We start from the raw sequence: 26,012 nt of genomic DNA, 5'->3' as shown, positions 1-26,012 counted from the left end.
GTTCTGATATAGAAAAAATCTCAATGCACTCATAAGAAATAACAGTTTAGTGATCTTTACAATAAAGTGGTAAAAAATGTTTTAGTCTCTCAGTGTTTAAATCAGAATGAATTTCAGGTACCACTTCTTGAGATTTCAAACATCTCAGAGCATTTTTATGTATTTTAACTGGGGCTTTTATTTTGTACTTCCTGTTCCGGTTGTTCTTGAATTAAACACCACGCACTTGACAAAGCGGCATTCAAGAAGCCAATTACTGCGTAAAGGCTGCGCACAAAAATCCATATGCTGAAAAACTTCCCACCTTTCTGTCTCCTCTTGTAAAAATGAGAGCATAGCCATCAGATGATCCAAACATAGACCCGCGTTGATGCTGCACAGAGTTTATTTGTCATATTTACATGATCAGAGGTGAATTTCTACTAAATATATACTGATGCTGGAGCACTGCGTGGTCTCTGGACATGAAAATACCTCATTGACTGAGTCTCTTTGACAGTTCATTGTGTTGTAGCTGGAACTTTCTCTCCGTCCAGCAGTAAATAATGCACAATGCCGCTCCTCTTCCTCCCACTGCTCGCCGCCTTGATGCAGCACTCGTGTTCTCCCAGCATGAAGTGCGTCTCTGTGCCGTCATCCACGAACTCGCCCTGTGGGTCGAAAGCAAAAATATGATGCGTTATAATCTTAGACTTTTATTGCAAACAGAGATTGGATATATTTCTGTTAAATATTGGGTTAAATTCTTAGAAATTATAGAGGATTGATACACCTGCTATCATGAACAAGAACATTCAAGCTTGTCATGAATACACAGAAACACTAAAACCAACTGTTATATTCATACATGCCTGTCTTATTTATACCACATTCTTTTTTAATAGACGTGATGTGGGCATCATGTTCTAAAGATAGGTTACTCTTTAACTTTGGAGACATTAAAGGGTTATTTTGGTGCAGTATTGTTAAATTTAAGAAACATGTATTGAAGTGTTTGTTTATCTTACGCATGCCTGCTATTTCACAAAAAAATGTGTGTTCTATTCAACAAATGAGTCACTTTGTTCTTTTTTAAAGATATTTTCAAAAGTAAACATATTATTCAAAAGTCATTTTTTAAGTATGAAAGAGAGAATGGGCTGCTGGATGTTTTTTATATATTCAGAATTTAATCAAAACTGAGAAAAAGGTCAGAATTATGAAATCAAAGTCAGAATTCTGAGATCCAAGCCAGAATTCTGGGATCAAAGTAAAAAATATGAGATTAAAGTTAAAACTCTGAGCTTAAAGCCAGAATTCTGAGATCAAAGTCAGAACATTCAGGTCTAAGCCAGAATTATGAGATCAGAGTTGTAATTCTAAGATCAAAGTCATAATTCTAAGATCAAAATCAGAATTCTGAGATCCAAGCCAGAATTCTGGGATCAAAGTAAAAAAAAATGAGATTAAAGTTAAAATTCTGATCTTAAAGCCAGAATTATGAGATCAAAGTCAGAACTTTAAGGTCTAAGCCAGAATTCTGAGATCAAAGTCATAATTCTAAGATCAAAGTCAGAATTCTGAGATCAAAGTCATAATTCTAAGATCAAAGTCAAAATTCTGAGATCAAAGTCATAATTCTAAGATCAGAGTCAGAATTCTGAGATCAAAGCCAGAATTCGAAGATTAAAGTCATAATTTTAAGATCAAAGTCAGAATTCTAAAATCAAAGCCAGAATTCGAAGATTAAAGTCATAATTCTGAGATCAAAGTCATAATTTTAAGATCAAAGTCAGAATTCTAAGATCAAAGCCAGAATTCGAAGATTAAAGTCATAATTCTGAGATCAAAGTCAGAATTCTAAGATTAAGGTCAGAATCTGAGATCAAAGTCAGAATTTTTAGATCAAAGACATAATTCTGAGATCAAAGTCAGAATTTTCAGATCAAAGACATAATTCTGAGATCAAAGTCAGAATTTTCAGATGAAAGTCATAATTCTAAGATTAAGGTCAGAATCTGAGATCAAAGTCAGAATTTTTAGATCAAAGACATAATTGTGAGATCAAAGTCAGAATTTTTAGATGAAAGTCATAATTCTAAGATTAAGGTCAGAATCTGAGATCAAAGACATAATTGTGAGATCAAAGTCAGAATTTTCAGATGAAAGTCATAATTCTAAGATTAAGGTCAGAATCTGAGATCAAAGTCATATTTCTAAGATCAATGTCAGAGTTCTGACTTCTTTCTCAGAATCTTAATAAAAGTTTGATCCCCAAGAAAAATAGTGGCCCTAATCTTCATCCTTTGTTTTTTTTTCCAAAGAAAAGCTCATATTAACCATAGAATCAAGGATAATTAAGGGGTTGTTCTCACGTAAATGTGCAGTATGTAAATTCCTCCACCAGAGGGCTCTTGATTAAAACAATAACAGAAGATGATGTTGAGGGTAGCAGGGGATCATGGGAGTCATTTAGATGAAAACATACTCTGACTGCATCATAGTCAAAATGAGCGGCAGCCAACAACAGAGAAAAATCATGGTTTTTCACACGTAGAGCTTAGATCAGGCCCAAAAAGTGTAGCCCAACCCTACCTGAACCTGTGCGTGCTCTCTCTGAGCCCATCCCATCATGTTAACTGTTTAAATGGACCTGATGGTGATCCAGACCCAACAATGTAAATGTAGAGGTGGCCTCAGAGGGTCAAAAAGTTGTGAAGTGTTTCTCACCTTTGTGTCCATCTTCTGCCCGTTGCACCAAACATCCATGGTGTCTTTTTCTGATGAACAAAAAAAGAACGCATTAGTGGTTTAGATTAGCATTTCACACATTTATATAGACACTAGCAGAGCCTGTTAATTGGCTGGTGTGTCTCTACTAACGTGCTTATTTACACCTGCAGTATTTAAATCCTACACAGAGGTTTAGAGCAGCAGCAGGCGGATGTTTCCTAAAATAACTGCTCTACTCTCGACCTGAACAGATTAAGCTTCACTGGGTCACCTGCATTCATGCCTGCACACGGTGACTGTGCTGCAGTTACACAATAAGCCTGCAGCTACACAGGCAACCACATGATTAGCCTGCAGCTGATATGTGGTTGCTTGTGTAGCTGCAAACAATCAACAAACAACTATACAATTAACCCACAGCTGCATATTCAGCCTGCAGATGCACAATAAACCTAAAAGCCACCAGCTGCAGGTCATCGTCCCTTCCTCACCCAGGACCACTCTGCAGTCCTCCCCGTCCACCTTGAGCAGCCATGTTTTTGTGACCTTGGCTCTGTTGTCGATGAACTTCTGTAGACTCTTGCCATCGATCTCCAGCGTGTACTCGTAGGCGAAGCCGCTGATGGCCTCGATGAAGATGGTGGCTTTGGTGTTGGAGCTTCCCACGGTGAACGTTTCCTGTCCGACCAGCTTAAACATCCAGTCCTTCCTGATGACTTCCTGGAGAGGAAACAAGACGTACGCTGTCACCACGGGGGGACAAACATCTGCTGTAGTTCATTCATCAGAAAAACAACGAATAGTCCTGCTTTCTTACTTCAGTTAAAGGACAGAAGTATCTGCAATAAAATGGTGAGTAATTTTCCTCTGCACAAAAAATGTTAACATCAGGACCTCAAAATGAATGTGACAATAAAAGACGCTTTAAAAAGTCACGAAGGAAACACTTAAATCAAGATAGAGACACATTTCTGAGGCTTTAGGACTCCAGGCAACCAAACTGGCAGCCATTATCCACAAATGGGGAAAACCGTGAACAGTAGCGAACCTTCCTGGGAGTCTGCGACCGACGGAAAATTACTCCAAGACCATGTCAACTAGGTCTGAAAAGAACCTAAAACAAGATCTAAAGGCCTGAAGGCCTTTTGACTAAAAACATCCTGATGATCCCAAAGACTTCTGGGAAAATATTCTGAGGACTGACCAGAGTTGCCTTGGCTGCAATGACTGCAAGTCTTCAGTGTGCTCTTGGAGTCATTTTGGTAGGCCAGATGCACCTGAGAAGGTCCCCAGTGCTCTAAGATTTCCCCGTTTGTGGACAATGGCTCCCATCATGGTTGGCTGAAGTCCCAAAGTCTTAAAATCAGCCAGCCACTCCAGCAAAGGTTCCCCACTGTTCCAAGTTTTCCCCGTTTGTGGATAATGGCTCTCACCCAGTTTGCAGGAGTATGAAAGCCTTAAGAGTGACAGATGTCAATGACTGTTTCTCTTTCTTTTCTTTAGATTGCCTCATGACGCGTTGCCCCACGCCATCCTGTATGCTATCTACAGCGTCTTTGCTGCTCTGAGAAAAGAATGTTCCACCTAAAAACGATCCTTTAAAGTCAGATTAAAAACAGAAATCCCACCAAGTTTACGTAACACAGTAAAATAAAACTGTTAAAGCTGAGGTGGGATTAAAAACACAGGAACGGGTTGACTTTTTGGGAAATAAAATCCACCACATAATCTCCGCTCTATTGTGAGGAGATTGATGTTTTTTTTTAGCTTAGCTTAGCTTAGCTTAGCATAAAGACTGGAGTCAGAGGGAAACTGCTAGCTCTGCTCTCCTTAAAGAGATAAAAATGCAACCGCCAGCGTCTCCACGAATCTGGGATTAACTCATTGCATCCTGTTTGTTAAATCCGTAGCGTGGATTATGTAATCTATGCTAAAGTGAGGTAACATGCAGCTGGCTAGGATCCACTGATATCAACCATTCACCAAATTACAACCAGAGCGTTTTAGGAACCTGTCTAAGACTCTAAATAATCAATACTACATTTAATTGATCAAGTATTCGTTCTTCTAGACTTGGGTGCATCCATCAGGAGATTTCAGACTAAATAAAACATCAGTTTGTGAAAATGAGGCACTGATGAGATTCTGACTCTCATAGGCAGTTGTCAAGTCTCTGCTGGGTTCCTGCCTGGTTTAGAATTATGTTTTAATGTTTAACTCAGAATTTTAAAAGCATTTCTACAATCTGAAGACAGAGATCATGCAGTAAATCAGTCCTGGCATGGACGTTTGGGATCCAAAGTTGACCTTAGCGTCTGTCCAGGTCGCTCGGCTTTAAACCGAGCCACTGGAGAGGATCAGGGTCACTGACCTCTTAACATCATCTCTTAACACCATTATGTACAGATTCACTTGTTTCCAGTGTTTACAATCATCTCCTGTCTTTATTCATCACTGCAACAATGTTCTGTTGGCTCTGTTCATCTGGGGGGGTTAGGGTAACCCTAACCCTCAAACGTTTGGATTCTTTTCTCAAACATAAACATAGAAATATTTCAGTATTTAGAGTAGAATGGTCTGCTTCTATATTAAACTTTACCAGGGTGCTATATTATTTTCCAAGTGTCCAGGTTTGATCCATTTGTAGTTCTATTAATCTAGATAAACATTTTGAATAATTACAACATTATAACAATAATAACAAGGTTGAGTTGGGAGATATTTAAACTTTGGCTAGCTTAAAGATGTTTTTTGGCATGTTTTAATGCTGTTGTCTTCGCTGTGACTCTGTCCTAACTTTGTTCCCATGCTGTCTCATTGTAATATTTTGTCTTCTATGGTTAGGAACAGGGGTTGGGAGTTACAACAGAGACAACCAAGTCCCCCATCCATGGTGACCCATGGACGGTTTGGAGAAGGAACTGAAGGACGATGGCCACGGGCCGGAGCATGTTTGGCACACGATCAGTGGAGGCAAACCCCCCCCCCAAACTTTCTGTCGTGTATCCTAAAGGTTAGGGTGGGGATGTGATGATTACGGTCACAATAAGATCACTATCAACGGCTCAACTGCTGGGCATAGGTCAGGGCTCATGGGTTAGGTTGGGGCGCGAAAAGGTCAGGGTTAGGTGTGAAAAAGGTCAGGGTTAGGTTAAGGTGTAAGAGAGTAAGAATTTAGACATGCATAAATCAGGGTTAGGGTTATGCGTGAATAGGCTAGAGTTAGGTCTAGGCACGATCAGTTTACGTCCAGGCATAGGTTAGGGTTACAGATGAAAGGGTCAAGTTTAGGCATGAACAGGTCAGGGTTCAGGTTAAATGTTGCTTTCTTTACTCTATTTTCTAAAGTCAAATGTTGGGAACTTTTTGAAGCTAAAGTTGCTCTGACTTAATCCACAACTCCCTTCAGCAGAATTTTCAAAATAAAACATTGCAGTTTTCACTTTAAAAGGAACAAAACACATAAGATACTGCATCCAAATTTCAAAATAAAAGGCTGCAGTTTGGAATTTAAACAGAAGAAAAATATAAGGAACAACATCCAAATTTCAAAATAAAAGGCTGCAGTTTGGAATTTAAACAGAAGAAAAATATAAGGAACTACATCGAAATTTCAAAATAAAAGGCTGCAGTTTGGAATTTAAACAGAACAAAAATATGAGGAACTACATTCAAATTTCAAAATAAAAGGCTGCAGTTAGGAATTTAAACAGAAGAAAAATATAAGGAACTACATCCAAATTTCAAAATAAAAGGCTGCAGTTTGGAATTTAAACAGAACAAAAATATAAGGAACTACATCCAAATTTCAAAATAAAAGGCTGCAGTTTGGAATTTAAACAGAAGAAAAATATAAGGAACTACATTCAAATTTCAAAATAAAAGGCTGGAGTTTGGACAATAAATGGAACAAAACACACAAAAATTGCAACAAAATGTTCAAAATAAAATAGGCCAGATCTCAAGAAACAACCAAAATGTCCTAATTACCCTAAAAAAGACACGTCTAATAAGGTCCTCCGTACATGATTGGCTTTTTGTCTGTTTTAGTTCCTGGTGACCCATTTTCAGGCCCTGACCCTCCCATTGAGAACCCCTGATCTCACAGATGTTTAAGCCTTTCTTTTAAAGTTAGAGTGGTTGTTATTCTTCATTTCAGCTCATTTTTTTCTACATTTGTTAAATTCCCGTGTCTCCATGCCTCCAGCTTTAATCAGAATGGGATGTGGAGTAAAGACCAGACTGTTACAGGAGAAAATAAGAGGAGTCCCGGTCTCACCTTCCCATTGACGTGGACGATCCGCTTCCCCGTGGTGGTCCCATGGGCAAACTCGATCCTGTACACGCCGTCGCTGAGCGCCACCTCCCACACGGCCACCAGATCCCCGCTGAGCATCTCGCAAAGAGCCGAGAGAGGACGGAGAGAATCACAGAGTCATCTCCCCGCCGGCTGGAGAGGTCACGTATGGAGCCGTTTGTGGCTGCGTGGCCCCGGGGCCAGGAACGCCGTGTCGGCTCAGCAGCAGGTGAATTACTGTAAGAGGCTTACCGCCGTGAGCTCACTCTGCAATGTTAGCCAATTAGGACAAGCTCTGAGGAGATCTGGGTTTGGATGGGACAGATGTACACGTCCGCTGGAGAGCTAGGACCAACAGGAGGTCTGGGGGGTGGAGGTAGTAGGTGACCTCTGACCTTTACCTGGACAGAAAGAGATGTCTGCTTTAATCTCCACATGGTTGGTCTAGGATGAAGGATCCTGGTACATGTGTGCATTCTGCTGACACAGCAGTTCACCTCTGACCTTAATGAACACCTGGAACAGAATCTCTTAAATCTGTCAGTGAAGTTTAAGTTCAGGAAACAATGAAGAGATAGAGGAAGAAGAGCTGCTGCTGGTCTGACGAGTCGGACCTGAATCAGAGTCTGAATCACTGGTGACCGGGTCTGATAGAGATCAGCACTCATTCCTGAAACACCAAAACAATCAGAGGATTACAAACAAACTTCACAGGTATCTGTGGTCTGACAGGTAAAAACACTGAGGACAAATCTATCAGTGAAATCTACAGATTCATGCTGTGAATCTAACATTTCATACAAGAGAAAAACAGAAATATTAAACACCAAAGAGCCAAATATCACCAACAGTCATAACAGTTAACCTTCAGAGCTGAAAATGGTCCAAAGATTCTTCATTTTCTCAAATAAAACGTCACAAAGTCTGATTTTGTTTGAATTTCCTGAAATCATGACCTGTTCAGTCTCTGAAGTAAACAAAGTTATCAGAGTGAAAGAGAAGTTCTCACCATGGCTAATGTTTCCTTCATCTGTGGTGAAAATCAGACGCTGTACCCTTCAATGACAGACAACAGCGCCATCTAGTGGCCAAACTACAACAACCACTCAGGGCTCACTCTCATTTCAGTGGGAGGAAAAAAGTCTGCTGCTTCATGGATTTATGTTTCTGACCTTACTGATGCACAAACCGGTGTGTTTTTATTCAGACCATCTCTTCTGTGGTAAATGTGAATTTCTTCATATTCTCTCACATCTAAATGTTTTTAATGAAAACGGGGCGCTTGGCTTGAGAAGGAACAGAAGGTTTGATAGAAAAAAAAATAAAAATAAAAACAGTATAAACTACATATATATTCTCATGTTTACTATTTTTGAGCCCATATTTCAGAAAAACTCATTTTCAACTCCAGGATTCACGCAGCATGCATTTACTTTTGATTTCTATAATCACTGAACTCTGCACTAACGTGTCAAAACAAAACTTCACATTAGGGAATTTTATTTGGAAAATTTGTTCACAGGATTGGGGGATAAGCCCAGAAATTTTCAGCTACGTTCATGTAAAATGTGGGAATATAATTGTGTATTTTGTAGAGTTTCATGGGAGAATTTGGGATAAAATTTTCATGGAAAGTTGGGAAATTATTTGTAATTTTGGATGTTTGATTTGAGATGTTTAAGTGGTAAAGAGGTTGACTTTTTTAGGTATTTTTGTCGAAATTCATTTGTTTGTTTTGAGGATTTTTATTAGGAATTTGAGATTTTCAGGGAATTTTGCCAGGAAGTTTTTGGGTGTTCTCAGGGAAATTTAGGAATCTAACTTGTAGATTTTTGGTGGATTTCATTGGGAATTTAAAAGTGAAGTTCTTTGAAATCTTCATGAACTTTCATGGAAATTTTAGGGAATCTGTTGGGGTGTTTGGGGATATTTTTCCAGTATTTTCATTTGTGGAGATTTTTGCTTTGAAGTTTGCTTTGAAAGTTTCTGATATTTTCATGGAATTTGGTAAATTCATTTGTATTTTTTGAGAATTTAAACTGAGATTTTTTGGGGAAAATTTATGAAGGACTTTTTTAGTATTTTAATGGAAATTTGGGGAAATTGCTTGTAGATTTGTGGGGATATGGGAATTTCATTTTGGAAAGTGTCCTGAAATGTTCAGTATTTTTCATAGAAATCTAATGGAATTTGTTTGAATGGGAATTTTCTGGAGTTTTCATGAATTTTGGGGGTTATCTTTTAGACATTTTATGGGCTTATTGCTTTAATTTTTTTTTTTTTTTTGCATTTTCATGGGAATTTGAGGAAATGTGGGTGCTTGGGGGAATTTGCCTGGAAAATTTCCAGTATTTTCATGTACATTTTTTGAGATTTTTAGGGAAAATTTATGAAGGACATTTTGGAATTTTCATGGAAATTGCATTGAAATTTTTGTGGAATCTGCTTGGAAACTTTAGAAGTATGAAGGAATGTTAGGTTAATTTTCATTGGAATGTTTTGGCTTTATGACAAAGTTTCTCGGAAACATTTGGGGATGCTTGAAGATATTTTGGGGTCCTTTTTTATGGTTTAGTAATTCTGGATTGAGTTTGACATTTTGAAGCATAAATTCAACACATTCCATCACAAAGACCACATGACATTCCCAGTGACGTACACAGAGTCCCTTTAATTCAGCTTGATTATAAATTATACTGTTTGTTTTTAGGGTGGGGGTAAAGCTTTCATACAAAAGGAGTGTGGAAGTGTAAATGATCAATCAGGAATGTGTGAAAATACTCCAAACAGACAATAGTTAAAGTTCTCAGACTCAGATTTACAGGGCAGAGAGCATGAAGGCGGTCTAAGGCACAAATATCAACACTGGAACATCGGAGTGACGACGGTGCTTCTGGGATTTACAGGCAAAGAGTCGAGATTGTCAGAAAGTTCAGAAACGCCTCAGTCCTGGTTCAGGGCTGACCTGAACCTCCATCTTTGTGGACTCACTGATGCTAAATCTGCAGACTAAAACCAGACCAGGAGGCGTGGAGGCTTCAGGATCTGTGCGTGAAGAGGAAGCAGGATTACAGAATCAAACGAGAACAGAAGTGAGATTTCTCAGACTAACTGGGTTCTTTAAATGTTGGTTTATACACGAGTTTGGGATTAAAGGAAAAGCCCGGGCGTTTGGCTCCAGAGAGAGTCGATGTAGAAACACTGCAGCTGTCAGTCAGGCAGAGAGGCTAGAAGCCGCCACCTGATTGGTTCAGTCTGTCCGACCGCTTCTTTAGATTCTTTTTTTTGGTTTTGGCACGTTTGTCGCCTCGGCTGGATCGTCTGAGGGTTAAAGTATGCAGCAGCGCTTTTTCTTCTTCTTGCCGCTCGGTCCGTTTTTGTCTTTGCTCTCCGCCATTTTCTTCTTGCGGACCTCGCGCATGAGGTCGAAGAAAACCTGCAAACAGGAGGACAGGAAACAGAGTGGTCAAATTTACGGGACAGAGAATCAAATGTTAAACAGTGAGCACGCATGATGCAACATCTGACAGCAGAGATGTCCCATAGTCTGATCCAGAGCGCTGGGCATCTGGGAACCGATCCGATGAAAACTTTCTGAACTGACCGTGGAAAACCAGCCTGTTATTTCAGAACATGGATGAGCTAAGAGAATGGTAATGTAGAGCCTCTCTGACATACTGGCTGTTTTTCCTCTTGATTATGGTGAGTTTGACTGTTAAATATAAAAATAACAGCGACACAGAGGGCCACATCCAGGCTCTCTTTCTCTCCTTAATAATCTTCAATAAGCGTGTGCAATTTGACTCGGCGCAGCCCCTCACAAAGCATCCTGGGAAAACAACATGGAGGTTAGCATTCAGGCGGCTATAAATGATCAAAAACGTCTAAAGAAATGGATTAAAAGACGTTCAGTATCGGATCTACCGACATGGATTTGATCTCCAGAGTTCCTGGAAAGTCACCCAACTTCCTGAAGAGTTACGAAGGTGTGGATAGCATCAACGCAACGGCGTACAACTTCTGCCCAACGATAGGTGCTAAGCCAAAACGGAATCTAAACCCTCCTATACTGCCTTAATTTGTCTGTTTCATTGTTTTTTTGTTTCGATTGTTGTTTGTGTTTACTCTATCATCATCGCTTGGCATCCAAACATGCTAAAATGACGTTTCAAAAAAAGGTTAAAAGCACTTCTGGACATCGTTGCTGCATGCTGCAATGTACATCTTCAGCTAAATCTAACTCGTCATTGACAGTCAGCTCAGGTAACTCATGCAAACAGCGAGTAAACCACAACGAATTTGCCATCATACGCCTTTCTCTTCTCCTGACTGGAAGTGTGGAGCGGTCTAATGCCAAATGCAGAAGCAGTTCATGCATAGAGCCCACAGGCGGACTCAGACAGCCTTTGAAGCCAATCTGTGGCGACCTCCATATTGAAATCGCGGTCTCAACCAAACTTTGAAGCTCAACTTCCTGTCAGCTAAGCTAGCACTAAGGCTTCTGGAGGTAGCTTCTGTCTGTCAAGCTATCTGTCACTCAAATGAGACGCACCAATCAGAGCGCAGTGAGGTTTTTCCTAAATATAATCAATCAACTGTGGTGCATAATAATTCTGACTTTGATCTCAGAATTTAATAATTCTGACTTTGATCTTAGAATTGAATAATTCTGACTTTGATCCCAGAATTGAATAATTCTGACTTTGATCCCAGAATTTAATAATTCTGACTTTGATCTTAGAATTTAATAGTTCTGACTTTGATCTCAGAATTTAATAATTCTGACTTTGATCTCAGAATTTAATAGTTCTGACTTTGATCTCAGAATTTAATAATTCTGACTTTGATCTCAGAATTTAATAGTTCTGACTTTGATCTCAGAATTTAATAATTCTGACTTTGATCTCAGAATTTAATAGTTCTGACTTTGATCTCAGAATTTAATAATTCTGACTTTGATCTCAGAATTTAATAATTCTGACTTTGATCTCAGAATTTAATAGTTCTGACTTTGATCTCAGAATTTAATAATTCTGACTTTGATCTCAGAATTTAATAGTTCTGACTTTGATCTCAGAATTTAATAGTTCTGACTTTGATCTCAGAATTTAATAGTTCTGACTTTGATTGGTTTGTTGAACCAGGCTGTAAACCAGTTTAATTCTAGCGGCTTTTTAACACGTGTTGTGTACGGGATGTATGGTGTTTTTGCAGCCAGCCTCAAGTGGACACACAACGATTATTTGCACTTCTGCATTGGCTTCATTTTTCAGGACTGGAGGATCACACATTACCCACACTGGAGGAAATATGACCGCCAACTGCTCCCTCGTCTTGCAGACATCCTGGGTAAATATTGGCTTAGCTCTGAATGAGATTTATATGTAGAATACTAAATGATGTAAATGTGCTCACTACTAAAATGACTGGTATTTGTGTAAGATACTTTTACAAGGACCTGGGCAGCCAAACATCAAGGAATGGATCCCACACGTCATTCCCTACTCTCTCTCTTCCTGATTTCCTTCTTTATCTACCTTCCTACAAAATATGGGCATAAAAGTCCAAAAAGAAAACCTCACAATGTAATCCAGCAAAGACATGACAACAACAATAATAAAACAGAGTAAAAAGATGCACAGCAGCTACAGAGAGTTGAACTTGTAAATCCTTGGTGTTTTTGTTACCTTGTCCACGTTTGCTCTCGTCTTCGCCGAGGTCTCCACATACTGGACCCCCCACTCACTGGCCTTCCCCGTGGCCTCGTCTGCAGAAACCTGCCGCCGTTCCTCCAGGTCAGACTTGTTCCCCACGACGAGGAGAGGGATCCCCTCCTCCTCCTTCACCCTCAGGATCTGCTCCCTAAAATTAAACCAAAATAACTCTCACTTTGGCCCAATAACACCAGGACAGTGCAGGTCACAGCTGGATGTCTGTGCAGCATCTTTACGCCTTCATGGACTTTAAACAGCTTTTTACAGGAGCTGGTTCTCTTTTTATGACCATCTGGATCAGAGGTGGATGTTTACGAGATCGATCTGCTGTCACGAGCTGCTTTAGTATCCTTTCTCTCTACGGGTGTAAAAATATAAAAACCTGACTGTCTGCTCACCTGAACTCGGAGGTGGCGGTGAAGGACTCGTGCTCAGTGATGGAGAAGACGAGCAGGAAGCCCTCCCCGCTCCTGAAGTAGTTGTCTCTGATGGCGGCGTAGTCCTCCTGACCCGCCGTGTCCAGGATGTCGATCTGCACGTCCTCGCCATCCAGCACCACCTTCTTCCTGTAGCTGTCAGCCTTGGTGGGCTCGTAGTCCTCCACGAACTGCGGCAGAGGGAGGATTAAGGACCAGGACAGAGAGAGGGCTCATGGGAAATATAGTGTAGAGGGCTCACCTCGTCGTACATGAACTGCAGGGTGAGGGCGGACTTCCCCACTCCTCCACTGCCCACCATGATCACCTTATGGAGAGCCAGGGACGTCTGGTTCTTGTTCTTACCCGAAGCCATGACCCTGGTCAGACGCTCTCAGCTCTGCCTTAATCCACTCGACTACTGTGGAGACGACGAGGGCCCAGCAGAGACCAGGAGAGACCAGCAGAGACCAGGAGAGTCCAACAGAGACCAGCAGAGACCAGGAGAGTCCAACAGAGACCAGCAGAGACCAGGAGAGTCCAACAGAGACCAGGAGAGTCCAGCAGGGACCAGGAGAGTCCAACAGAGACCAGGAGAGAATGAAAGAAACAAAATCTTCACTTAGCCTAACTGATGTACACCAAAATCCTGACATTGTAAAGAACATGACAGATAGCGTCATGAAGGACCGCACCTTCAAATAAAACCACATCTACGTTTGGATGATATATCAGACGGAAATTTCTAAGGGGTGTTTGCATCTGCCAGTACTGATGTAGCGCTGATAATAAAGTGTATGCCTTCTTAAAATACCTGACAGAAGGGCTAAGTGATGTTTAGAAGATCTATGGGTTTGAGAAAAGAAGTCAGAGACACCCAGTATCTGGTCTTTTCTTATTCTAGTCATCAAAAACTCTAGGAAAACTCCAACACTGCAATATAACGGAGACTGTGTCATTTCAAAACATGTAAAGATGGAACAATTCTAAAACACTGACTGTGATCTCAGAATTTAATAATTTTGACTTAGATCTTAGAATTTAATAATTCTGACTTTGTTTTTATTGTTATTTTTATTCTTGTCCTCACTTTTATTACAAAATGTTTCATATCTGGGTTTTTATGATATCCTCCTAAATTGACATCATCATCATTTGTTCATGAATGTTCAGCTAGTTTTTGTGATGTTTGAGTTGCACTGTTGGCTTGTTGTTGGGGTTTTGTCTTTCTTGTGATGTTTTGCCATTGTGTTCGATGCTTTGTGATTCTGCTTATCGTCAAAGCACTTTGTTAACCTCTGTTTTTAAAGGTGCTATAAAAATAAAGTTGTTTATTATTATTATTATTATTATTATTATTATTATCATTTGAGCTCAGAATTTAATAACTCTGACTTTGGTCTCAGAATTGAATAATTCTGACTTTGATCCCAGAATTAAGAATTCTGACTTTGATCCCAGAATTTAATAACTCTGACTTTGATCCCAGAATTTAATAACTCTGACTTTGATCCCAGAATTTAATAACTCTGACTTTGATCTCAAAATTTAAGAATTCTGTCTTTGATCTCTGAATTTTAGAGTTCTGACTATGAACTTGGAATTTAAGAATTCTGACTTTGATCTCAAAATTTAAGAATTCTGTCTTTGATCTCTGAATTTTAGAGTTCTGACTATGAACTTGGAATTTAAGAATTCTGACTTTGATCTCAAAATTTAAGAATTCTGTCTTTGATCTCTGAATTTTAGAGTTCTGACTATGAACTTGGAATTTAAGAATTCTGACTTTGATCTCAAAATTTAAGAATTCTGTCTTTGATCTCTGAATTTTAGAGTTCTGACTATGAACTTGGAATTGAATAATTCTGACTTTGATCCCAGAATTGAATAATTCTGACTTTGATCCCAGAATTGAATAATTCTGACTTTGATCCCAGAATTGAATAATTCTGTCTTTGACCTCAGAATTTAATAATTCTGACTTTGATCTCAGAATTTAATAACTCTGACTTTGATCTCAAAATTTAAGAATTCTGTCTTTGATCTCTGAATTTTAGAGTTCTGACTATGAACTTGGAATTGAATAATTCTGACTTTGATCCCAGAATTGAATAATTCTGTCTTTGATCTCAGAATTTAATAATTCTGACTTTGATCTCAGAATTTAATAATTCTGACTTTGATCTCAGAATTTAATAATTCTGACTTTGATCCCAGAATTGAATAATTCTGACTTTGATCCCAGAATTGAATAATTCTGTCTTTGATCTCAGAATTTAATAATTCTGACTTTGATCCCAGAATTGAATAATTCTGTCTTTGATCTCAGAATTTAATAATTCTGACTTTGATCTCAGAATTTAATAATTCTGACTTTGATCTCAGAATTTAATAATTCTGACTTTGATCCCAGAATTGAATAATTCTGACTTTGATCCCAGAATTGAATAATTCTGTCTTTGATCTCAGAATTTAATAATTCTGACTTTGATCCCAGAATTTAATAATTCTGACTTTGATCCCAGAATTGAATAATTCTGACTTTGATCCCAGAATAGAATAATTCTGTCTTTGATCTCAGAATTTAATAATTCTGACTTTGATCTCAGAATTTAATAACTCTGACTTTGATCTCAAAATTTAAGAATTCTGTCTTTGATCTCTGAATTTTAGAGTTCTGACTATGAACTTGGAATTTAAGAATTCTGACTTTGATCTCAAAATTTAAGAATTCTGTCTTTGATCTCTGAATTTTAGAGTTCTGACTATGAACTTGGAATTAAATAATTCTGACTTTGAACACAGAATTTTGACTTTGATCTCATAATTCCAATTTAAAGTATAACTTTTCCTCAATATTCAGGCTTTACTTTCAAAATGAGCAAAATGCTGCACCCCAAAAAATCTCCGTAATGTTGAGAGGCCCTAGCCCTTTTATGTGCCTGCAGACCTGACTTATGATTAAGATGTAGTTTTTTTCAATCTTTTGGTACTTTTTGTCATTAAATAACACGGTTGGATCATTTAATATGGAATTGAAGAGTACCCAGGTTCTATACATTCTGACAACATTCCTCTACCTTAACACAGAGAAAAACATCTTGAAAATAGACCTGCTTTATTGTCCAGTTAATTGAAACAGCTATGACTTGGTTAGATCATTAATGCAGGAACCTGTGAGCCTAGGTCAGGGATTCTGGTCTGACTCAGACTGTCTAGGGTTCTCTGCTCCATCAGCACAGTTTAAGTGTTCATCTAAAGGGCCTGCTGATAAACAGACACTGTAAATCCTCTACTGTGAAGTAGGTGGAAAAACCCTCCTGCCAGTGACCTTTACAGGCTGAATTTAATGCGGGCTGGAGCCTGAGAGGACACCAACATGAGGGCAGAACAGCAGGGACACCAGGGCAGCTCAGATCCACGACACAGTAGTAACTAAAGGGAACTCTGGCTGTTAGAACACAAAATAAATGAATAAAGTGTCTGTTTGAGCATAAAGAGGAACTATAGTTCACCCTGTCAACACTCTACTTCAGCTTCCTCTCTCTGGGAACCAGCTGACAGCTCCAAACGCCTCAAACTACAGACCACTTCAGCTCTTCCCGGTTCCCGCCTTCTACCTCTAAACCGCCTCTGATTGGTTGGAACTCCAATGCGTTGCGCGCGATTGGCTGCTCAGCGCGTCAGTTAGCAAAGTGATAGCTAGCTCCTGAGAGAGTGAAAGATAACGCTCTCTTTCTTCTTCAGTGCTTTAGAAACTTAAAATTAAAAGACATAATCTTTGTTAAAGTGCGCGGAAAAAGCCTCACCACTCACCCGCTAACGTGTTTTCTTCAAGTTTGCCGGTAATTCGCCATACACGGACAGACACTCAACTTTTACAACTTGACCAGGAGATTCTCTGCCCCACCTTGTACCCGGACTCAGCAAAGATCGCCTATGAAGCGAAGAAGCGTCACACTATTTCTGAAAAGTGGCCTGGAGTAATATAGCAGACACTGCTGGCGTAGCCGTTACCTAAAAGGCCACCCTAAACAGCACTTGTCAGAACCGAATACAGCCTAGTTGTTGTCCGAAGAGCATACGTAACGTAAAATGTTAAAAAGCTAAGTCGTGTAAAGAGTCTTATCGCTATGTTTCGTTTAGACGCAGCCGAACACAGGAAATAGGCACAGAGTGGTACCTCTTGTTTTCCTCGATCTTAGGACGAGGCAGATAGCATTAACAGGATGTGATGTCACGGAATTCCTCGTTTTCTTCGTCATCTATCCATTTATCTGTTTTAAACTAAAATAAATAATAAAAATGTAAGAACATTTGTTTAGGATGTGAGTTTATACATAAGAAATATTTTATTTTTTAGGCTTGTAAAAAAAAACAAAACTTTTCCGACCGAAAAATGGAGAAAATATACCCAAATTCCAAAAAAGTCGGGATGCAGTGTAAAATGCATATAAAACAACGACTAACAAACCTCATAAACCCGTATTTTATTCACAAAAGAACATAAATATCAGATAACATTTAACCATTTCATGAAAAATATGAGCGCATTTTTAATTTGATGGCAGCAACACGTCTCAAAAAAGTAGGGACAGGGCCATGTTTACCGCTGTGGAGCATCCCCTCCTCTTCAACAACAGTCTGTAAACGTCTGAAAGTGAGGAGACCAGCTGATGGAGAGGAATGTTGTCCCATTCTTGTCTGATGTAGGATTCTAGCTGGGTCGTCTCTGCTGGATTCTTCCTTTTCTGATGCTCCAGATGTTTTCTAGTGGTGGAAGGTCTGGACTGTAGTCAGACCAGTTCAGGACCTGGACTCTTCTCCCGTGAAGCCATGCCGTTGTGATGGATGTGGTATGTGGTGTAGCATGGTCTGGATGGGAGCAGATGTTGCTCTAAAACAGTGATACTCAACGTGTGGCTCTTTAATGTCTGAATGTGAAATATTCCCCCAGAAAACCATAAAAAAGAGAAACTTTGACCTCAGAAATGATCCATTACTCAGTTAGTTTCCCACTCACAGTTGGCTTTAATTGTCAACCTTTATTTTTGTCTATATCTTCCTATTGTCTTTTTTTGCGATTGTTTTGCTCCTTTTTCCTTTTATTTTTTGCCACTTTAAATTCATTTCTACTGCTTTAAACCCACTTTTACCACTTCTTTTTGTCATTTTTTGCCACTTTTATTTACTTTTGGCTATTTTTCACCAGTTTTTGCCTCTCTAACCTGCCTTTTGCATTAAAGGCTACTTTCCCCCCATTTTTTCCACCTTCTTGTTGCTCCTTGCCTATTTTAGTCACTTTTCACACATTTTTCGCCATGCTTTCTCCACTGTTTTATGCCTACTGTGCCCCCTGTCACTCATTTCTGCCACTTTTGACCATTTCTGCCACCTTTAAATCATTTTTATTACCACTTTAACCCATCCTTGCCACTTTTCACTACTCAGATTGTGGCTCTTGCAAAGGTGTTTTTCAACACTTTGGCTCTTTATTTGAACAGAGTTGAGTATCACTGCTCTAAAAGCTCTCTCTACTTTCCAGCATTGATAGTTCCTTTCCAGATGTTAGAGCTGCCCACGCCATAGGTGCTAATCAACCCCATCCCATCAGAGATGCAGGCTTTAGACCTGAGCCAGGAGAACAAGCTGGATGCTCCCTCTCCTCTTTAGTCCACAGGACACGGCGTCTGTGGTTTCCTCTGACCACAGAACAGTTTTCCATGTTTCCTCTGACCACAGAACAGTTTTCCATGTTTCCTCTGACCACAGAACAGTTTTCCATGTTTCCTCTGACCACAGAACAGTTTTCCATGTTTCCTCAGTCCATGTTAAATGAGCTTTGGTCCAGAGAAGACGGCGGTGTTTCTGGATCCTGTTCACATATGGCTTCTTCTCTCCATGATCCAGCTTTAACTGTCATTGGTGGATGGCACGGCCAACTGTCCAAAGTCCTCACAATTCTAAGTTGAGGAACATTTTTCTGTAATTGTTTCAGAATTTTTGGGCGCAGCTTTAATCATACTGCTGAACATCTGCCCATCTTTACTTCTGAAAGAATCTGCCTCTCTCCTTTTGTACCCAGGCATGCTCCTGACCTGTTCCTCCAGCCTTTCTTTTCCAGTGTTTTGTTGCCCTGTCCCAACTTTTTTGAGAAGTGTTACTGCCATCAAATTCAAGATGAACTAATATGTCCAAGCTTTTTTGGAAATGCAGTTGTAATAGACTAACAGAAAAACTGCACACACATCAGCTGAGGCTGAGGAGGCAGAGGCTGGAAGGCCTGCCTGATCAGATGCTGTAGTTCCAGTATTTGGAGGAAAGGTGGCGCTGTGTCATTACTTTACAGAGCTGGTAAAAGGGGGGCACTGCTGATCTTTACCTCATACACGGGGCAGGAATGGTGAAGGAGCACACACTTAAAACTTCTCTGCTCAATCTTCAGGTCCTTTAAGTGTGTTTATAATCAGACCTTTACTCCTAATCTCACTTATTCTGCTGAGGTGTTCTCATTCATTCTAATGATCCACATTTACTGGACTGTTGACTAAACTGGGAGAAAAAGCCAGACTAAAGTTTAAACCAGAGATAAACCAGGTCATACCAGGAGAAAACACACCTGACCTGTTTCTACTCCTCACCTTGGTTGTCTGTATGATATCAGCAGCTGAAAGGTCAAAGGTCGCCTCAGCAGCTCCGCTCTTGAGCTGATTTGGTTGGGGAGTTTTTACTAACAAATGAGTGGACTTCCTGCCGTGTCGGCTCAAAGTGGACTCAGAGAGGAGCTGTTGAGGATCAGGCCGAATTTGACTACGCAGGCTCGGGCCGTTTGCATAAGTGGACGACTGTTTGAGGTTTATTTGTTACTAAATACCTACACTGAATAACAGCAGGAACTAAATAACTACACTGAATAACAGCAGGAACTAAATAACTACACTGAATAACAGCAGGAACTAAATAACTACACTGAATAACAGCAGGAACTAAATAACTACACTGAATAACAGCAGACACTAAATAACTACACTGAATAACAGCAGGAACTAAATAACTACACTGAATAACAGCAGGAACTAAATAACTACACTGAATAACAGCTGGAACTAAATAACTACACTGAATAACAGCAGGAACTAAATAACTACACTGAATAACAGCAGACACTAAATAACTACACTGAATAACAGCAGGAACTAAATAACTACACTGAATAACAGCAGACACTAAATAACTACACTGAATAACAGCAGGAACTAAATAACTACACTGAATAACAGCAGGAACTAAATAACTACACTGAATAACAGCAGACACTAAATAACTACACTGAATAACAGCAGGAACTAAATAACTACACTGAATAACAGCAGGAACTAAATAACTACACTGAATAACAGCAGGAACTAAATAACTACACTGAATAACAGCAGGAACTAAATAACTACACTGAATAACAGCAGACACTAAATAACTACACTGAATAACAGCAGGAACTAAATAACTACACTGAATAACAGCAGGAACTAAATAACTACACTGAATAACAGCTGGAACTAAATAACTACACTGAATAACAGCAGGAACTAAATAACTACACTGAATAACAGCAGACACTAAATAACTACACTGAATAACAGCAGGAACTAAATAACTACACTGAATAACAGCAGACACTAAATAACTACACTGAATAACAGCAGGAACTAAATAACTACACTGAATAACAGCAGGAACTAAATAACTACACTGAATAACAGCAGACACTAAATAACTACACTGAATAACAGCAGGAACTAAATAACTACACTGAATAACAGCAGGAACTAAATAACTACACTGAATAACAGCAGGAACTAAATAACTACACTGGATAACAGCAGGAACTAAATAACTACACTGAATAACAGCAGACACTAAATAACTACACTGAATAACAGCAGGAACTAAATAACTACACTGAATAACAGCAGGAACTAAATAACTACACTGAATAACAGCTGGAACTAAATAACTACACTGAATAACAGCAGGAACTAAATAACTACACTGAATAACAGCAGACACTAAATAACTACACTGAATAACAGCAGGAACTAAATAACTACACTGAATAACAGCAGACACTAAATAACTACACTGAATAACAGCAGGAACTAAATACCTACACTGAATAACAGCAGGAACTAAATAACTACACTGAATAACAGCAGACACTAAATAACTACACTGAATAACAGCAGGAACTAAATAACTACACTGAATAACAGCAGGAACTAAATAACTACACTGAATAACAGCAGACACTAAATAACTACACTGAATAACAGCAGGAACTAAATACCTACACTGAATAACAGCAGGAACTAAATAACTACACTGAATAACAGCAGGAACTAAATAACTACACTGAATAACAGCAGACACTAAATAACTACACTGAATAACAGCAGGAACTAAATACCTACACTGAATAACAGCAGGAACTAAATAACTACACTGAATAACAGCAGGAACTAAATAACTACACTGAATAACAGCAGGAACTAAATAACTACACTGAATAACAGCAGGAACTAAATAACTACACTGAATAACAGCAGGAACTAAATAACTACACTGAATAACAGCAGGAACTAAATAACTACACTGAATAACAGCTGGAACTAAATAACTACACTGAATAACAGCAGGAACTAAATAACTACACTGAATAACAGCAGGAACTAAATAACTACACTGAATAACAGCAGGAACTAAATAACTACACTGAATAACAGCAGACACTAAATAACTACACTGAATAACAGCAGGAACTAAATAACTACACTGAATAACAGCAGGAACTAAATAACTACACTGAATAACAGCTGGAACTAAATAACTACACTGAATAACAGCTGGAACTAAATACCTAAACTGAATAACAGCAGGAACTAAATAACTACACTGAATAACAGCAGGAACTAAATAACTACACTGAATAACAGCAGGAACTAAATAACTACACTGAATAACAGCAGACACTAAATAACTACACTGAATAACAGCAGGAACTAAATAACTACACTGAATAACAGCAGGAACTAAATAACTACACTGAATAACAGCAGGAACTAAATAACTACACTGAATAACAGCAGACACTAAATAACTACACTGAATAACAGCAGGAACTAAATACCTACACTGAATAACAGCAGGAACTAAATAACTACACTGAATAACAGCAGACACTAAATAACTACACTGAATAACAGCAGGAACTAAATAACTACACTGAATAACAGCAGGAACTAAATAACTACACTGAATAACAGCAGACACTAAATAACTACACTGAATAACAGCAGGAACTAAATAACTACACTGAATAACAGCAGACACTAAATAACTACACTGAATAACAGCAGACACTAAATAACTACACTGAATAACAGCAGACACTAAATAACTACACTGAATAACAGCAGACACTAAATAACTACACTGAATAACAGCAGGAACTAAATACCTACACTGAATAACAGCAGGAACTAAATAACTACACTGAATAACAGCAGGAACTAAATAACTACACTGAATAACAGCAGGAACTAAATAACTACACTGAATAACAGCAGGAACTAAATAACTACACTGAATAACAGCAGGAACTAAATAACTACACTGAATAACAGCAGGAACTAAATAACTACACTGAATAACAGCTGGAACTAAATAACTACACTGAATAACAGCAGGAACTAAATAACTACACTGAATAACAGCAGGAACTAAATAACTACACTGAATAACAGCAGGAACTAAATAACTACACTGAATAACAGCAGACACTAAATAACTACACTGAATAACAGCAGGAACTAAATAACTACACTGAATAACAGCAGGAACTAAATAACTACACTGAATAACAGCAGGAACTAAATAACTACACTGAATAACAGCAGGAACTAAATAACTACACTGAATAACAGCAGACACTAAATAACTACACTGAATAACAGCAGGAACTAAATAACTACACTGAATAACAGCAGGAACTAAATAACTACACTGAATAACAGCAGGAACTAAATAACTACACTGAATAACAGCTGGAACTAAATAACTACACTGAATAACAGCTGGAACTAAATACCTAAACTGAATAACAGCAGGAACTAAATAACTACACTGAATAACAGCAGGAACTAAATAACTACACTGAATAACAGCAGGAACTAAATAACTACACTGAATAACAGCAGACACTAAATAACTACACTGAATAACAGCAGGAACTAAATATCTACACTGAATAACAGCAGGAACTAAATAACTACACTGAATAACAGAAGGAACTAAATAACTACACTGAATAACAGAAGGAACTAAATAACTACACTGAATAACAGCAGGAACTAAATAACTACACTGAATAACAGCAGGAACTAAATAACTACACTGAATAACAGCAGGAACTAAATAACTACACTGAATAACAGCAGGAACTAAATAACTACACTGAATAACAGCAGGAACTAAATAACTACACTGAATAACAGCAGACACTAAATAACTACACTGAATAACAGCAGGAACTAAATAACTACACTGAATAACAGCAGGAACTAAATAACTACACTGAATAACAGCAGGAACTAAATAACTACACTGAATAACAGCTGGAACTAAATAACTACACTGAATAACAGCAGGAACTAAATAACTACACTGAATAACAGCAGGAACTAAATAACTACACTGAATAACAGCAGGAACTAAATAACTACACTGACTAACAGCAGGAACTAAATAACTACACTGAATAACAACAGGAACTAAATAACTACACTGACTAACAGCAGGAACTAAATAACTACACTGAATAACAGCAGGAACTAAATAACTACACTGAATAACAGAAGGAACTAAATAACTACACTGAATAACAGAAGGAACTAAATAACTACACTGAATAACAGCAGGAACTAAATAACTACACTGAATAACAGCTGGAACTAAATAACTACACTGAATAACAGCAGGAACTAAATAACTACACTGAATAACAGCAGGAACTAAATAACTACACTGAATAACAGCAGGAACTAAATAACTACACTGAATAACAGCAGGAACTAAATAACTACACTGAATAACAGCAGACACTAAATAACTACACTGAATAACAGCAGGAACTAAATAACTACACTGAATAACAGCAGGAACTAAATAACTACACTGAATAACAGCTGGAACTAAATAACTACACTGAATAACAGCTGGAACTAAATACCTAAACTGAATAACAGCAGGAACTAAATAACTACACTGAATAACAGCAGGAACTAAATAACTACACTGAATAACAGCAGGAACTAAATAACTACACTGAATAACAGCAGGAACTAAATAACTACACTGAATAACAGCAGACACTAAATAACTACACTGAATAACAGCAGACACTAAATAACTACACTGAATAACAGCAGGAACTAAATAACTACACTGAATAACAGCAGGAACTAAATAACTACACTGAATAACAGCAGACACTAAATAACTACACTGAATAACAGCAGGAACTAAATAACTACACTGAATAACAGCAGGAACTAAATAACTACACTGAATAACAGCAGGAACTAAATAACTACACTGAATAACAGCTGGAACTAAATAACTACACTGAATAACAGCAGGAACTAAATAACTACACTGAATAACAGCAGGAACTAAATAACTACACTGAATAACAGCAGACACTAAATAACTACACTGAATAACAGCAGGAACTAAATAACTACACTGAATAACAGCAGGAACTAAATAACTACACTGAATAACAGCAGGAACTAAATAACTACACTGAATAACAGCAGGAACTAAATAACTACACTGAATAACAGCTGGAACTAAATAACTACACTGAATAACAGCAGGAACTAAATAACTACACTGAATAACAGCAGGAACTAAATAACTACACTGAATAACAGCAGACACTAAATAACTACACTGAATAACAGCAGGAACTAAATAACTACACTGAATAACAGCAGGAACTAAATAACTACACTGAATAACAGCAGACACTAAATAACTACACTGAATAACAGCAGGAACTAAATAACTACACTGAATAACAGCAGGAACTAAATAACTACACTGAATAACAGCAGGAACTAAATAACTACACTGAATAACAACAGGAACTAAATAACTACACTGACTAACAGCAGGAACTAAATAACTACACTGAATAACAGCAGGAACTAAATAACTACACTGAATAACAGAAGGAACTAAATAACTACACTGAATAACAGAAGGAACTAAATAACTACACTGAATAACAGCAGGAACTAAATAACTACACTGAATAACAGCTGGAACTAAATAACTACACTGAATAACAGCAGGAACTAAATAACTACACTGAATAACAGCTGGAACTAAATAACTACACTGAATAACAGAAGGAACTAAATAACTACACTGAATAACAGCAGGAACTAAATAACTACACTGAATAACAGCAGGAACTAAATAACTACACTGAATAACAGCAGGAACTAAATAACTACACTGAATAACAGCTGGCATTAACATGGACTCAGACTCTCAAATCCAGTCTTTAAAAATTGAGTGAAGGAGACAACGTACATCCAACAACATCTTTACATAAATAATTGAGTCAATATCGAAAGGCCTGTCAACAGAATAGTCTGGACCCCTGGGAACCCAGAGAAAGGACCCCGAAAATCCGAGAGAATGGACCCATAAGAACCAGAAAGTGGAACCCATAAAAACCCAGAAAATCGGCCCTTAAGAACGCAGAATTTGGACCCCTTAAAACCCAGAGAATGGACCCATAAAAAC

The 26,012-nt window shown here is 38.4% G+C and overlaps 2 protein-coding genes across 5 annotated transcripts; both read right to left on the bottom strand.

The window, feature by feature from the left end:
* Window positions 1-367: 367 nt before the first annotated feature.
* LOC121506365 (fas apoptotic inhibitory molecule 1-like) lies at window positions 368-8,055 on the bottom strand. 3 transcript variants are annotated; one of them, XM_041782146.1, is made up of 7 exons: window positions 7,875-7,953; window positions 7,514-7,679; window positions 7,262-7,410; window positions 6,992-7,108; window positions 3,204-3,432; window positions 2,710-2,759; window positions 368-650 (listed from the first exon to the last, which is right to left on the bottom strand). In XM_041782146.1, the coding sequence occupies exons 4-7, from the start codon at window positions 7,106-7,108 to the stop codon at window positions 501-503; spliced, it is 546 nt and encodes a 181-aa protein (XP_041638080.1). In that variant the 5' UTR covers window positions 7,262-7,410; window positions 7,514-7,679; window positions 7,875-7,953; the 3' UTR covers window positions 368-500. The 3 variants fall into 3 exon arrangements, with proteins under 3 accessions (XP_041638080.1, XP_041638078.1, XP_041638077.1); XM_041782144.1 differs by lacking the exon at window positions 7,875-7,953 and adding an exon at window positions 8,019-8,055 and having other exon boundaries at window positions 6,992-7,410; XM_041782143.1 differs by having other exon boundaries at window positions 6,992-7,410.
* A 1,605-nt stretch (window positions 8,056-9,660) lies between these two features.
* Window positions 9,661-17,065, bottom strand: LOC121506473 (ras-related protein ralB-B-like). 2 transcript variants are annotated; one of them, XM_041782301.1, is made up of 5 exons: window positions 16,956-17,065; window positions 13,402-13,560; window positions 13,122-13,330; window positions 12,697-12,871; window positions 9,661-10,445 (listed from the first exon to the last, which is right to left on the bottom strand). In XM_041782301.1, exons 2-5 carry the CDS (start codon window positions 13,513-13,515, stop codon window positions 10,338-10,340), a joined length of 606 nt encoding a protein of 201 aa, XP_041638235.1. In that variant the 5' UTR covers window positions 13,516-13,560; window positions 16,956-17,065; the 3' UTR covers window positions 9,661-10,337. The 2 variants fall into 2 exon arrangements, with proteins under 2 accessions (XP_041638235.1, XP_041638236.1); XM_041782302.1 differs by having other exon boundaries at window positions 13,402-13,557.
* Between the last annotated feature and the right edge of the window lie 8,947 nt (window positions 17,066-26,012).

Source organism: Cheilinus undulatus, linkage group 24, assembly GCF_018320785.1.
Source record: "Cheilinus undulatus linkage group 24, ASM1832078v1, whole genome shotgun sequence".
Taxonomy (NCBI): Eukaryota; Metazoa; Chordata; class Actinopteri; order Labriformes; family Labridae; genus Cheilinus; species Cheilinus undulatus.
The sequence above is the reverse complement of the archived record's forward strand: the minus strand, read 5'-3'. Positions and strand labels throughout refer to the sequence as shown.